This window comes from Oryx dammah, unplaced genomic scaffold (genome assembly GCF_014754425.2).
Source record: "Oryx dammah isolate SB20612 unplaced genomic scaffold, SCBI_Odam_1.1 HiC_scaffold_6, whole genome shotgun sequence".
Classification (NCBI taxonomy): domain Eukaryota; kingdom Metazoa; phylum Chordata; class Mammalia; order Artiodactyla; family Bovidae; genus Oryx; species Oryx dammah.
Window position 1 is genome coordinate 35,352,636 of NW_024070190.1, and position 15,672 is coordinate 35,368,307.

Genomic DNA, 15,672 nt, shown 5'->3' on the forward strand with positions numbered 1-15,672 from the left:
GGCTCACTCTCGTGGCTGTGGAAAGGGCTCAGGATCTTGGCATGAAGACCTCTCCATAGGGTTGTTTGAATGTCTCCATGAAACGGCAGCTAGCTCCCCCTGGGAGTGAGTGACCAAAAGGCTAAAGCTGCACAAGTCTTTATGATCTAGCCTCAGAAGTCATGTATTCTCACATCTGCACTATCCTAATGAGGTCAAGTCTATTCAGTGTGGGAGGGGACATAACATGGCCATGAATAGCAGGAAGCAGAGGTCTGTGAGGGCCTCTTGGAAACTAACACAGAAAATTGTTAGTGTTGCTCTTAGAACCGTTAATGTTTTAAAGAGAAGATGGAATAATACAAAATAATTCCTATGACTTGTGTTCACTGATATAGGGAAAGAAAACTTCATGATTATCAGAGATAATTAATTCCATGTTAAACTTTAATAGTCCATTAGCCTTTTAGTAATTTTGGTTTATCCTTTAGATATTTACTTTGGAAAATGATATTACTGTCACATTATGTTCTTTGAATTGGGAGCAGGGGAGATGTTTCTGCAGATTCATAAATATTTTCTTTCCTTTCCTCTGGAACTAATAGTTCCAAGTTGCAAAGTACCCAGGAAGTAATAATTAACTGAATTACATGAGTTTCAAACTCTTGGATAGTGTTAACTTTCTGTGCTAAGGAAGCCAGTTATCAGATTCAAGATAAAACTGATATCCCTTAATATTAATAGAAGGTTATGTTTTTAGAACACAGAATACAAAGGAGAATATTGGGCAGAACATCCTACAATAAAAATGTTCTGGGAAGTATTTCACGAATTACCATTGGAAAAGAAAAAACAATTTTTGTGTAAGTATTTCTAATTCTGCTTTATGAGAATAAAAAAAGTTCCAATAATTATTGAACTTTTGAACTTAGACTAACTGATCCACTTTGGTGAGGTTTTCTGTATTATTCAAGGTCCTGTTTTTAATTTTCAGAGTAATTTTTTTTAATCCACATTCTTTAGATTTTAAAAAGATCTCTGCAGTATAACTGTTTTCAGTCTTCAGTTTTTTTTTCTTTGCTTCAGAATGAAAACTCTGGTAGTTGGTGTAGAAAATAGAACTTGCCTGTTCCTGAACTTAATGCCTAATCTGTGTCTGGTTTGTATATCATAGGATGACAGGTCATTAATTTTGGCTTCCAAGTATGAATTTGTTTGAAGATGACAAGACAAATAGGAAAGGAATCATAATCAAAACTGCATGTTTTTTAAATAAATAGTTCTAAATGGTTACTCTTTTCAAAAAAGAGGGGCTCCCAAAATGTTTTTATCAAGGACAGTAGTCATTCATGTATCAAACATATATTAAGCCTTTGTGTGTGCTGATGTTAAGATTACACTTTTAAAGAAAAAATACTGCTTGGATGTATCTCAGAATCATGCTTCCACAAATTCTGGGGATAGGCTTCCACCTTAGAGCAAATGTTACTGTAAAGCTTTGCTATAAGTGATTGTTTAAGTAACTTGATACTCCACGTTGTTATTTAAAACTTTTATTGTTGATTAAAGTAGTTGGTTCACTCAATGATTGTTTTCTTGGCAGTATTTTTGACAGGTAGTGATCGCATTCCTATTCTTGGTATGAAGAGTCTAATACTAGTCATCCAGTCAACAGGAGGTGGTGAGGAATATCTCCCAGTTTCCCATACCTGTTTTAATCTTCTGGATCTTCCAAAATATACAGACAAAGAAACTCTACGCTCTAAACTGATTCAAGCTATTGATCACAATGAAGGCTTCAGTTTAATATAACTTTGGAGTTACAACTATTCAGTTTACTGCAAAAGCATTAAACTAATTATTTGTGTTTTTCTTGTGGTGATGAATTCAGCAAGGTGATAGAGGTACTATTATAATTCTTACTTGCAAAATGTTCAATGCAATGAGTATTCATGAAAGCCAAAAAATATTAAAAGAAATGAACAAACTGTTAATATTAAACACTGTACAGAACCATGGATTTTTTTTTGCCATCTTCTAATAAACATACAAGTATTGTGACTACATTGAGGTTTTACTAACATGGATTTTAAGAGTTTGCATATTTCACAAATGATCTGGTGTGTGAGTGCATGAAAATGTTGCTTAATTTTCCTCCAATCACGGATGAGAAGCCTTTAACTTTGGCCTGCAATAGTCATTCGATTATTTTTTCATTTTGTAAATAATGTTAAAGTTTTGTAATAAAATAGTTATGTTCTGATACCAGTGCAGTTTCTCTGGTTGTACTTGAACTGAGATTACTTTAAAGGGTTAAAAATTATCATTTAAATCTTATTCTGAGAATCTATGAAGGCAAAAAATTAGCATGGTGGAAAATAGTCTTTGCTTTTTTACTAATGTCCTTGTGCAAGTCTAAATTACAAATAGAATTTACCTGATTAACATATAGTTCTTTCTTTTTATGAGTCTTGAGATATAATTTGATAAATGGGAAGTTGTCAGAAAGCTTAATATTTAGTACTGGAAGAACTCTGTCCAGTTGCTGAAAATACAATCGTTGACTACTATGAGAACCAATCACTGGGTTAAAGCTTTTAAAACTATTGATGCTGCAGGTTGGTATTTAAAGGGAATTTTCGGTGCTTCAGAACCATTTACTTGAATTTTAAGAGACAAATCTTAACAGATAAATCTTTTAAGTTTTATGGTGCTGATGCTTAGTTATCTCCTGTCATTAAATTGTAACAGTAAGTGATGCAGCACATGTGACTTTCTGCTATAATGCAAATATTTATTTTTTAAATGCCATGAAACTGTTTAAATAATAAAGGTTTATTGGCTTAATATTTAAACTTTCACTGGTTCTCATATAAGAGTCAAAATTCTTCAAAAACAGTAATATCTAAGGGAAGGTCTCTTAAATTTTGGACAGATAGTTCCCATTCCCATAAAATTTATCTGTTTAATAGAAGCTCCCAAGTCTCCTTACCTATAATTCTAAAATCCAAAACATTAGCTGGGGTCGGGGGTTTGGGGGGAGTTGCATCATTTTGTAGCAAAACCTGACCTCAATTGTTGAGGCTGTTTATGATATTAAGTGGGACTATTTGCATATTTTACTGTGGCACTGTGTGTTTGTGTTCGATCTAGGTGCTGCCCAGATCTGTATGGGGTGCTACACCATGTGCTTTAAAAATTCTTTTAACATTCATAATTCCAAAATGCAAATGAGTCCAAGGGTTTTGAAAAGGGATTGTGGACATGTACTTTTCACTAGTTAAACTTCTGGTGTTTTCTAATAGGCTTTTAATAAAAGCCTTAATAATTGTCCTTAAGTTAACATTTTTCCCAGTAAAATTCTTCCAGGTTTCTGGTATTATGCTGTTTCCATGCACATCCATTTCTTGAGGCTATTGATTGTTCCCACTGAAAATATAGATGTGTGTGTCAGGTTTTTTAGTAACCTCTATTTCCTATGAAGCTTATCTGTAAAATAGCAGCCATGTTGGATTAAGACAGGTAGAGTTCATTGAACAGGTGTTTTAACAAGGCCTGACCTGTTATCTGGGAACACAACAGTGCAAGGCATAATTTGGGTAACTCTAGTATTCTTTTCCTCGCTGTTACTGCAGAGCTACAGTAGAATTAACAGCAGGGAGATTCATGGGAAAAAATACCATTGAAGATTTTTCAGATTGCTGTTTGCTGCTTTTTAAAAGTAACAAAAATACCAAGCTTTATAGATTAGAAATGGTTTGGACCTAACAGAAGCAAAGATACTAAGACAACATAGCAAGAATACACAGAACTATACAAAAAAATATCTTTATGACCAGATAACCACAATGGTGTCATCACTCACCTAGAGCCAGACATCCTGGAATGTGAAGTCAAGTGGGCCTTAGGAAGCATCACTGTGAACAAAGCTAGTGGAGGTGAATGAATTCCAGTCGAGCTATTTCAAATCCTAAAAGATGCTGCTGTGAAACTACTGTAAATCTGAAAAACTCAGCAGTGGCCACAGGACTGGAAAGGTCAGTTTTCATTTCAATCCCAAAGAGAGGCAATGCCAAAGAATGCTCAAACTACCGCACAACTGCACTCATCTCACATGCTAGCAAAGTAATGCTCAAAATTCTCCAAGCCAGGCTTCAACAGTACGTGAACTGTGAACTTCAGACGTTAAAGGTGGATTTAGAAAAGGCAGAGGAACCAGAGATCAAATTGCCAACATCCGTGGGATCATCGAAAAAGCAAGAGTTCCAGAAAAACATCTGCTTTATTGACTAGGCCAAAGCCTTTTAACTGTGTGGATCACAACAAACTGGCAAATTCTTCGAGAGATGGGAATACCAGAGCACCTGACCTGCCTCCTGAGAAATCTGTATGCAGGTCAAGAAAGCAACAGTTAGAACTGGACATGGAACAACAGACTAGTTCCAAATCAGGAAAGAAGTACGTCAGGGATATTGTCACTCTGCTTATTGAATTTATATGCAGAGAACATCATGTGAAATGCTGGGCTGGTTGAAGCACAAGCTGGAATCAAGGTTTCAGGGAGAATTATCAATAAACTCAGATTTGCAGATGACACCACTCTTATGGCAGATAATGATGAAGGTGCGAGAGAAGAGTGAAAAATCTGTTGAAACTCAACATTCAAAAAATGAAGATCATTGGATCCAGTCCCATCACTTCATGGCAAATAGATGGGGAAACACTGGAAACAGTGACAGACTTTATTTTGGGGGGCTCCAAATCACTGCAGATGGTGACTGCAGCCATGAAATTAAAAGACGCTTGAAGAAAAGCTATGACCAACTTAGACAGCATATTAAAAAGCAGAGACATTACTTTGCCAACAAAGGTCCATCTAGTCAAAGCTATGGTTTTTCCAGTAGTCATGTGTGGATGTGAGAGTTGGGCCATACAGAAGAAGGCTGAGCACTGAAGAAATGATGGCTTTTGAACTGTGGCATTGGGGAAGACTTGAGAGTCCCTTGGACTGCAAGGAGATCCAACCAGTCCATCCTAAAGGAAATCAGTCCTGAATATTCATTTAAAGGGCTGATGCTGAAGCTGAAACTCCCAATACTTTGGTCACCTGATGCAAACAACTGACTCATTGGAAAAGACCCTGATGCTGGGGAAGACTGAACGTAGGAGGAGAAGGGGATCACAGAGGATGAGATGGTTGGATGGCATCACCAACTCAACATGAGTTTTGAGTAAGCTCTGGGAGTTGGTGATGGACAGGGAAGCCTGGCATGCTGCCGTCCATGGGGTCGCAGAGTCGGACACGACTGAGCTACTGAACTGAATTGATAGAAAGTAGGCAAAATACTGAGTTCACTAAATTGTGAATAACTGTGTCGTCTTTAAGTCAGTCGTAATTTTAACCAATAGCCATTGTTCAGAGAAGGCAGTAGAACCAATACAACAAGGGTTTAAATTGGCATTAAATAAAACCACAATGTAGTTTACAAAACTGTGAGCCCCAGCCTTTGCACAGGGATTGGCTTCTAACATGTCTTTGCCTGCGTTGTATAAGATTTTCACTGCATTTAGTTGAACAAGGTCTTATGATGATGTGTAATATGCCTGAGGCAGTCTTGCCCTGCATATGGTGAGTTCTCTGAAAGCAAAGGTAAAATGGGTCTTGCTCTCAACCTCTTCCTATCCCCAGTCTCCTTTCTCAATAATTCAGTAGCTCCCTGCACTCACATTGGTAACATTACTAGGGATAAATTGGGAATTCGTCTGTTTTATGTATGTCTACTTTACTTTCCCTGTTGGGCCAGCCACACTGAATGGAGGGTTAAATGCAGAAGGAACTCAGCCTATTCCTTTCACTTCTCAACTCTTACTATAGTCTTACTATATTTACTTTCACTTCTTAACTCTTACTATATCACCTGGGGCTACTGTTTACTATTATGTAAACTTCACCTTTGGCCAATTAGATGCCATCTCTAAGAGGTGACAGCTCAGGCAGCTCAGGTTACTTTCCAAAATTCGCCAGGTTACTTTTAATCCCAGTTGAGAGTAGCTTGGGGGGTGGGGGGCGGGCAGGGGTGTCATGAGACCATTTCTCCTAGCATCCTAAAGCTGACTGTTTACTTTCAAGAAGTGGGGAGAGCTTTTGATTAGGAGTTGAAACTTGTTTCAAATAAAACTTATCAGATATTGCTTTAGCAGGTGGGTGAAGGTACATCATTCTTTCGTGCCACTGAGGAAGATGCTGATTAAACAGTGTATCTGTGGAATATGATACACCCACCAAGGGAAGTGGAAACAGCATTGAATCCATGGCTTTAATTAAGTCAGGTTTTGCCAGGTATTCAATTACTCTAAATGACACCCTCCTCATTAACAACTACTTTTCTATTTTGTGCATATATGGAATTTCACAGGTATTTTTTCTAGTGCAAACAAGATATACAGGGGCAGAGAGTTTTTTGGATTGTTTAGTTCCCTTCAAAGAGACCCAAAGGCAGGAAACTGCCACATTTATTCTTACATCTTTGTAAAGGGGCACGTTTCTACCCTCCTGAATACTAGATTTCTGGGTAGTCTTAAGAAAGTTCACACCAACTATGACCAAGTCATTTTCTGTCTACTACTTTTGGTCTTGAGTTCGCTACAGTTCCACCATCACCTCATCTCCCTAATCCAAGGTCCTGGTCCTTTGTCAAGTGTTTCATGCCAAAAATCAGCTATTCTTTTAGTCGCTAGTTCAGTTCAGTCACTCAGTCGTGTCCCACTCTTTGCAACCCCATGAATTGCAGCACACCAGGCCTCCCTGTCCATCACCAACTCCCGGAGTTCACTCAGGCTCACGTCATATCCAGCTCTGCAACCCCAAGGACTTCAGCATGCCAGGCTCCTCTCTGTCCTCCAGTATCTCCTGGAGCTTGCTCAGATCTCATCCTCTGCTGCCTCCTTTTGCCTTCAACCTTTCCCAGTTATTCTTAGGCAGGGTTAGTGACGGGGGAAGTCTCCTGGTCTAGAACAGGACATTTTGGTGATGTCCCAGTTACTACAGGGGCTTCCCTGGTGGCTCAGACGGTAAAGCGTCTGCCTGCAAGGCGGGAGACCCAGGTTCGATTCCTGGGTCGGGAAGATCCCCTGGCAATCCACTCCAGCACTCTTGCCTGGAAAATCCCATGGACGGAGGAGCCTGATAGGCTACAATCCATGGGCTCGCAAAGAGTCAGACACGACTGAGCGACTTCACTTTCACCAGTTACTACAACCAGCACTTTTAGTACTATTTTAGTACTAACTGTTGTATATAAACTGAAAAAAAATGTAGCATCTAATAGCCCTCAAAGCTGTACAAAAGCTGCACAGTTTTTAAAGTTTTTACTTTAAACAATGTAAGCTAACAGAAAAAAAGTCAAATGACAATTTTAATAGACTTTTAAAACAGTGTACAAGTATAAAACACTGGTTTTGTATTTCAAAAGTTTGAGGAAGATATCCAGTCATTAAACAGTCTACAAAACATATGCCAGTAGATTACATAAAAGACTATGTACAATATAAAAAGAGCTGAAAACAGTCTTCACTGTAAAAATAATTTAAAACAAGTTTTTCAATTTAAAATATCATCTATAGCACAAACACAGATCATGCAAATGGAAAACTAAATATTATACTGCATTCTTTAGTGTAGTCAAATTCAGACTGAAACATCTTTTAGGTAGGGAAATGGCCATTCAATAAAATTTTTTTCTCTGGCAGTAATGGTCCTAGCTGGATATTTTAAGCTTAAGAACAGCTGTTTTTCAAACCCTTCTTGTTAAACTGTAATAAATACTAAGCAACATAAAAATACTTTTTGAAAGCAATGTTGGGGAAAGGTCTGGAAAATTAATCGTTACTGTGCAGTTTTATAAAGTATGGACTTTTGTTGAAAGGCTAGAAGCTTCTGCAGCTGAAAAAGTTGTTCTCTAGTTTTAAGGCAGCCTAAGCTTTTAAATAAAGACATTATAGGAACTAGTTTCATTAACTAGTCTGCTATTACAAGTTACATCACGTTCATCTCCGTAATACTAGGCTGGCATGTTTGGTGTTTCTTAACACCAAGTCCTCCCGACAGGAAACATGTACTTACTGGCTTTGGAACCGTAACCGGGGTCTGTTGCTCTCATTAATGGGAAAAAAAGTCAACAGCCCAAAATATTACACTCTCCCCAGCTGAAGTACCATTATTATTGATTCATAAAGGCTTTGCAGATTGACATTGGCAGTTTAATACTTGTGGAAAGGATCAATGCAAGCTCTACCACAGTGACAGGTGTTTAAACAACAATGGCAAACATTCTCAAAACTAAGGGGACCCAGGCAGGTACTATTGTTTCTAAAGCAACTGAAACATTTCCAAAGCATTTATTTTTTAAGTTAGTTTTATGAGCCAATATAGACATTACTACATGTCCACAGGAAGTACAAAAGCCATCTTCATTTGAACGATACATTTCTGAAACTGTTAGCACCAAGTTTCATTTTAAAAAAGCAAAGACAACTGAGTGCTCTCCCACATATGGTTGACTTCCTTCTCACATTGCATGTCATGAGATTTTTAAAAAGTTAGCTGCCACAAGTTTTGGAAAATGCCAGTGTTTAAAAATAGGTAATTGTGCTAATAAAGAATCAAACGTTTAGCAGAACAGATTTGAGGATTTCAAACCATTCAATGTTACAACAAAAAGTGTGAAAATACCATTCTTTGGTCTAGATAAGCTGTTCCCTTTACATTAATTTAAACATTCCAATGGCTTTTTGAAGACTCTGAAATGTTGAAACTCACTAGGCAAAAACAAAATTATATATACATGTCGATGTATCATACAAATGAACCTTTAACAGAAAGTCTAGTCCAATAGCTGACTAAAGATACTTACGTACCTTTGAAAAAAAAAAGTTAGTGTTTGAGTGTATAAGCACAGAAATAAGGAAGTTAAAAATTACCCATTGGGGGGAAATCTGTTTTTACCAGTCTATAAATATTACACCTTTCTGGTTTCCTTGCTCTATTGAGTTCACAAGTAAACATTCAATTTGACATGCTAAAGATCCTAATGCTGGTGGAACAATTTCTGTACCTGGACAATTACTATATTATGATTTGTTTGATGGATAGTTAATGCATGTTGCTTCCTGTTTCACGGATATAGCTTCATTAACTGCCTCTTGATCACCTCCATCAGCTTCAAATATAGTTCCTCCGGCTCTCTCATTAATATCAGCATCATCTTCCAAACCATTGTAAAATTCTTCATTCTCACTTTCATCCTCCATGGGTTCTTCTAAACTTGGACTCTGGCATGTTCCACTATCACTGTTACTGCCGCAAGAACTAGAGGATAAGACATCATCTTCAGAGTCTGAATATACCTCAGCGCCATGGAAAATGTAACGGTTTGGTGGTAAAAACAGATACTGATTATCTGAAATACAGTAATAGGAGAAAAATGGGTTATTTCCAGTTTTCTAAGACTTAGTATGATCGTGCTGTTTGGACAAGCATAGGTTCTAACCTTTTACCTGAGTACCACTACTGCTGCTAAGTCGCTTCAGTCGTGTCCGACTCTGTGCAACCCCATAGACGGCAGCCCACCAGGCTCCCCCATCCCTGGGATTCTCCAGGCAAGAACACTGGAGTGGGTTGCCATGTCCTTCTCCAATGCATGAAAGTGAAAAGTGAAAGTGAAGTCGCTCAGTCGTGTCCGACTCTTAGCAACCCCATGGACTGCAGCCCACCAGGCTCCTCCATCCATGGGATTTTCCAGGCAGGAGTACTGGAGTGGGGTGCCACTGCCTTCTCCGAGTATCACTACTAGAGGCTATTATTATATAGTTTCTCAACAACAAGCTATAGAAGCACTCAGTCCTGGGTAGAAATCTTAGTTCTGCCACTCACAAACTTTGCAAATTGGGAGTGTTATTTCTATGCCTCAATTTCCTCATCCGAGTATGAAGTGATTTTCAAACCCTATGAGGTACGTATGAAAAATTGTAGAGAGCCATGTTCAATGAGGCTTACTTAACCAACTCCTTTGAGATTTGGTGAGATGAAATATCCAGCCACCACCCACTCTCTGAATCAGAAGCTATTTTTCTATGAGTCCTATCATGTTAAAGTGTGAGAAGCACTGTTAAGCTTTCTTTTGCAAAGCCCTCCCAAATTAGCATTTGTAGTATAAGATTTGACCTCTCATGGTGAGGAGCCTTCCTCTGTCTCCCCTAAGCCAGAGTGACTCCCAGGTCAAGGCTCTTAAGAGCCCAGACTGATTCACAAAAGCTGAGTACTACATAGTTCATCTGGAGTAATATATACTTAAGTTTCTCTTCAAAATGACTTCCAAGCTTTTTTAAGACCCCGTCTTGATCCAGTTCTCACTCTGGAATAACCCATGTTTTGCACCATGAAAACCAAATGGTGTGTCAGTGATTGGAGAAGGGAGTTGAGTACCTGCATTCTAGCTGCTGGCAGACCACATCTTGTGATTCTGAACAGGACCATCTCTGAATCACATCCTAGGAGCCAGTCTTCTAAGGGGTCCCAGCACATGGCTGTCCTGCCCTTTTACAGGTTTATTAAAAAACAGTTCATTCTGCCCTGGCCCCCTGAAGAACTGAACAATCTATTTCTCAGTTCAAGCACCCTGTGCCTGTTTTTGTCCTATTGGCAATCTTACAATATTCACATTTTATTTCTTATATGCTCCAACTTCCTCCTTTTCAGCCCTGACCTCACTACAAACGGTCGCAAACTAAAATGAGTAAACACCAGTTGTTTGGTTTAAACAGTTACAAGTGTTAAGTTTTACATTCTTTACATCAGTTATCTTTTCAAATGCTCACAATGCTGTAAGAGGTAGATCTGACAATGCAGTCAAATTCTGAAGCCTGTATCTTTAAAGGTCTAAATTAGCAGAATAAAACCAAGGTATACCAATTTTCTGGGGCAGAGTTTTATACATTTGACCCATCTGTCAAAAAAGACCCAAAGAATATTCTGAGTGCCTAAGCAGACTTTGGAGAAGGAAATGGCAACTCACTCCAGTATTCCTGCCAGGAGAATACAATGGGCAGAGGGGCCTGGCAGGCTATAGTCCATGGGGTTAAAAAACGAGTCAAGACACAAAGGACTAACACACAAGCAGACTCTGTATATGACAGACTTACCTGACTAAATCAACAGCAATTTTTCTACTTCTGACTTCTGCCACATTGATAAGCCTAAGTATTCTATGCTTTTTCTGGTTTTCCCCATGGAAGACTTCACCAACTTACAGTTAAGCCTTCTATAACCTAGTGCCCACTAAGTAGCATCTACCTTTTAAAATTCTCACCTATTTTTTTCCCCCATTCACCCATTTCTGTAATTACACACAAATATCAGTTGCTTGGATGGGTGTTTCCCGAACTTGCTGCAGTCCTAGTTTGGAAATACCCAAAGGCTTATTCAATTGAACTAAAATTTATTTATGGCAAATGACTAGAACACATAATACATTTGTCTAAAATTTCTTGCCAGTTTTCACAATGTATGGTGAGTGAGAGTGTTTTAAGCAGGACAAGATTGTTGCATCTAAGAGCACAAATTTTCTGTCTTAAGGTTTTTCACCATAGGTTAATACTTGTGCACAATGGTTTTAAAAGGTAGAAAGTGATTTCATCCATATTAATACAAATTGGTAAGGACTTTTCATGAGTCAAAACAGAGCAGATGCTATTTCCGATAGGAGAAGAACCAGATGTTTCCTAGATCTGAAACAGCAACAGGTTAACAGAACCTGGAATCTTCCTGGCTCTTCTTCACTCTAGTTGTTTCCTTGGACAGGGTATTTAACCTCTGTGGTCCTTGTTTTCCCACCTGTACCTGAGAAGGAATAGTCTCCTCCCTAACTGAAATCAGATACTGAAACAGAAAATATGTCAAGTCACTGACCCTCCGTAAGCACTCAAATCTTGTCATTTTCACCATCTAAAGCTCTTAGCAGAGAACAGAGGAGCACTCAGTAGTCCCAATTAAATGCTTAACTTCTCACTCCCTAGAGAAACTCAAGGTACAGAGCACACTGTTAGACACCATTTCTTCCCCATATTATTGAAGATACTGTTTATCTTTTTCTAGCTTAAAATCTCAAATTTAGTTTCTCTAAACACAATCAACTATTAAAATTTACCTGCATGAAGTTAACACTAGCTAGCTTGCCAAAATTGCTCACTTCCTGCAAATATTCCTTTGAAACTTAAGCCTATCGTACAGAGTGAAATAAGTCAGAAAAACACCAATACAATGTAACCCATATATTTGGAATTTAGAAAGATGGGAACAATGACCCTATATGCGAGACCACAAAAGAGATTCCTATAAAGAACAGACTTTTGGACTCTGTGGGAGAAGGCGAGGGTTGGATGATGTGAGAGAATAGCACTGAAGCACGTATATTACCGTATGTGAAACAGATCGCCAGCCCAGGTTCAATGCATGAGGCAGGGTGCTCAGGGCTGGTGCACTGGGATAACCCTGAGGGATGCGATGGGGAAGGAGGTGGGAGGGGGGTTCAGGATGCAGAACACATGAACACCCGTGGCTGATTCATGTGAATGTATGACAAAAAACACTACAATAATGGAAAGTAATTAGCCTCCAATTAAATAAATTTACAAAAAAAAAAAATAGTCATACCCTCAAAATAGCCCAACAGCCTTTCTTACCATCAAGGCGTTTACTAATCTGCTCCTTTGCAAGTCTAGCTGGCCAGCATTTTCTCACTGTTTCAGCAACTGAAGTTCTTTCATTCTTCTCCCCAGAATTGGAGACAGCATTCTTCAAATCTGGACTCTCCAACTGTTCGTCAACACTCCCAATGCTTCTAGTAGAAGTCGGCACCTCCTGTGCTTTTTCTGTGCCGTGGTCTTTTGATTCAGACACATCAGCATCATCGACATTACTCTTTGTTTCTTGGTCTAAAAGAGCGACAATCACTGAAGAATCTGGTGGTGAAGTTCTTTCTGGTGAACTTGAGCCTTCTGAAATATTGAGGGGTGTGGGTGGCAATTCTGACAAATGTGCCAACTCTTTTTGTATTCGAGGAGGTTTTTCAGTAATTTCTGAAAGCTTCACAGGGTTACAGCAAAGTTTGGCATATTCACCACCTAACCTATGACACAGTTCATTAATAATTACGTCACAGTCTCCAAGAAGCTCTACATCAAAATGCAGATGAGGCAAAGGTTCCCTATTAATCAATATCTGAGGCACTTCATGGGGTATGGAACCTAAGATTAGGGTGAAAAAATAAGAATTAGAGAAATGAAGGGAGGTGCATTTATAAAACCAAAACAAACACAGTATGTAAAATCTTAATGGAATTTCCTGGCAAGTTCAGTGGTTAGGACCCTCTGCTTTCACTGCCATGGCCAGGGTCCTATCCTTGGTCAGGGAAATAAGTTCCTGCAAGCCAAAAGAAACCTAATGCTTCCCAATACCAAAAAAAGACGCCACTCTAATCAAGCTATTATATATCATGACACTATTAAGTCAACAGATGAGCATCAAAATTTCCTCTAGCAACTTGATTACCTCTTGCCTCAAACGTCTACATTCTGTGTTCAGTTTCCTTGTCTGTATAATAGGGTAACTACTGCTCCACAAGATTGCAGTGAGGATTAAGTGACTTAATATGCAAAGTTCTTGGCTCTTAGTAGGTGAGAGTTTTCTCTATTTAAATGGCTTCTGATATAAAGTATATACCAGTCTACTCTCCACTTTGCCTAACATCACCAACATGTTATACTACCCCACAGAAAGCTTGTCAGAAGTTCTCTGCTCTATGTTTAAATAGAAAAAAATTAAGCTTAGATATTTTCTTTTTAGTTACAAATTATCCTATAATCTTCTTGAATAGTTTCTATTAAAGCAGCAGTTTAGCTGCCTATTTGCTGGTGTGAGGGTCTAATTCTCTCGTTAAGGGTTTGATATTCTCTTCTCTGCCCCTTCCCTCACTTTTATGGCACAAGTGATGCAACTGAATTAGCCCCTCTATCTTCCTCCCCCTTACTTGCTCACTAGAGGGAGAAAAAAATGTAGTATAGGAGCATGGGTTAAAGAAATATTCCTGAGAGTAACAGGGAATTCAGCTGTATTCAAGCATTTTTGTACACATGCACACCCTTTTTGTTAGAGCTGATCTACATATAATGCTTATGATTGTTATTCTTACTAAAACAATCATTTTGAGTCCCAAGCTATTCATCTGAACTTACTAGAATGTGAAACATTAGCAACAGGCTCAAATTAAGATTAAAATAGATTATTTTTAATGTTTCCCATGTATATGTAAATTAGCTGATGCTAACTACTACCGCATTAAAAACACATCCCATTGAAAAGTTACATTGAACTGTTTCCCTTTGTTATTCTGTTTTGAAAACCCTTTATTCCCATTGCAATTTCAGATTAATCAATCTTCATGAACAAGAATATGTCACCTTTAAAAACTAAAGTTTGGCTCTTTACTACTCTTAATGAAAAACAGATCACTGGACTATGCTCTACATACCCACAACCCATGGAAAAATATATAGAAATGGTTCTCTAAAAATCATTACCAACTTACTTGGAATTAGTGCTACTGGTCTTACTTTCAGGGAAGATCCGATAACAATGAGAAGATCAACTTCATCTTTGTCATACTTCATGGCTCTATGAAACTGTTCTGGTAAATTTTCACCAAAAAAGACAATCTCTGGTTTCATGATAGCAAGCGGTTCATCAGCTGGGCATCTAGGACATCGAGGAACCACCTATGTGTTCCAGATTTTGGTTGAGGAGGGAAAGAGAACGCCAAGTCCAAGTTAGAATAGTCAACATTTCCACACTTACCAAGAAATCATTTCAAATTTATGAAAGAAAACAGAAAAACTAGATAAATAGAGAAAACTGGATAAAACCTAAACATCAACTATAAATGACCCCCCCCCACTTATTTCACTAACATACAATGAAATACAATTGTGCTATTATCTGCTGCTAATATCTGTATAGACCCACATTTGACATTAAAGGGAATTAAGAGGAAAAAGCAACATGTGTATACATGTACATGAGTCTTAACCTTTAAAAGTTTGGGACTGCCTGGTGGTCAGGTGGTTAAGAATCCACCTGCCAATGCAGAGGACATGGGTTTGCTTCCTGGTCCAGGAAGATCACACGCTGTGGGGCAACTAAGCACACGCACCACAACCACTGCACCTGCCACACCGAGCCGGGCAAGAGGAGCTGCCACAGTGAGAAGCCTGCACACCACCACAAGCAGCAGCCCCACTTGCTGCGACCAGAGGAGGCTGCACGCAGCCAAAATCAAATTTTACAAAGTAGGAAGTTTGTAAAATACAATTCCATTCTAATATGCTATCTTCTCATAAGTATATGATTTTATATACAGCTATGCACATTGAGTTTTATTTCTGGATGGTTTTTATGCTCTGCCATCTTCTTAAAATTTTTTTGGAAATGAGCATACATGAAATATTTTGTAATGTTTACGAAGTCAATTTCATCATTCAAAAGAGATTATGGGGCCTTCTTTGATGGTCCAGTGGCTAAGACTCTGCCTTCCCACTGCAGGGGCCCAGGTTCCACCTCTGTCCAGGGAACTAAATCCCACA

General features: G+C 38.5%; 2 protein-coding genes across 10 annotated transcripts in view; one reads left to right on the top strand and one right to left on the bottom strand.

The window, feature by feature from the left end:
* HERC4 (HECT and RLD domain containing E3 ubiquitin protein ligase 4) overlaps window positions 1–2,244 on the top strand; it is a 125,087-nt gene extending 122,843 nt beyond the window's left edge. For all 8 annotated transcript variants that reach the window (XR_005721329.1, XR_005721330.1, XM_040242223.1 and 5 more), the window contains 2 exons: window positions 740–842; window positions 1,583–2,244. Coding sequence is in view for 6 of the 8 variants with exons in the window: in XM_040242223.1 (XP_040098157.1) it covers window positions 740–842; window positions 1,583–1,791 (312 nt within the window). In the remaining 2 variants the exon portion in view is untranslated. The remainder of the gene's footprint in view (window positions 1–739; window positions 843–1,582) is intronic.
* Window positions 2,245–5,745: 3,501 nt separating this feature from the next.
* Window positions 5,746–15,672, bottom strand: part of SIRT1 (sirtuin 1) — a 28,543-nt gene continuing 18,616 nt past the window's right edge. For both annotated transcript variants that reach the window (XM_040242241.1, XM_040242242.1), the window contains 3 exons: window positions 14,622–14,808; window positions 12,718–13,281; window positions 5,746–9,437 (listed from right to left, as the gene is read on the bottom strand). In XM_040242241.1, the coding sequence (XP_040098175.1) occupies window positions 9,109–9,437; window positions 12,718–13,281; window positions 14,622–14,808 (1,080 nt within the window). In that variant the 3' untranslated portion in view covers window positions 5,746–9,108. The remainder of the gene's footprint in view (window positions 9,438–12,717; window positions 13,282–14,621; window positions 14,809–15,672) is intronic.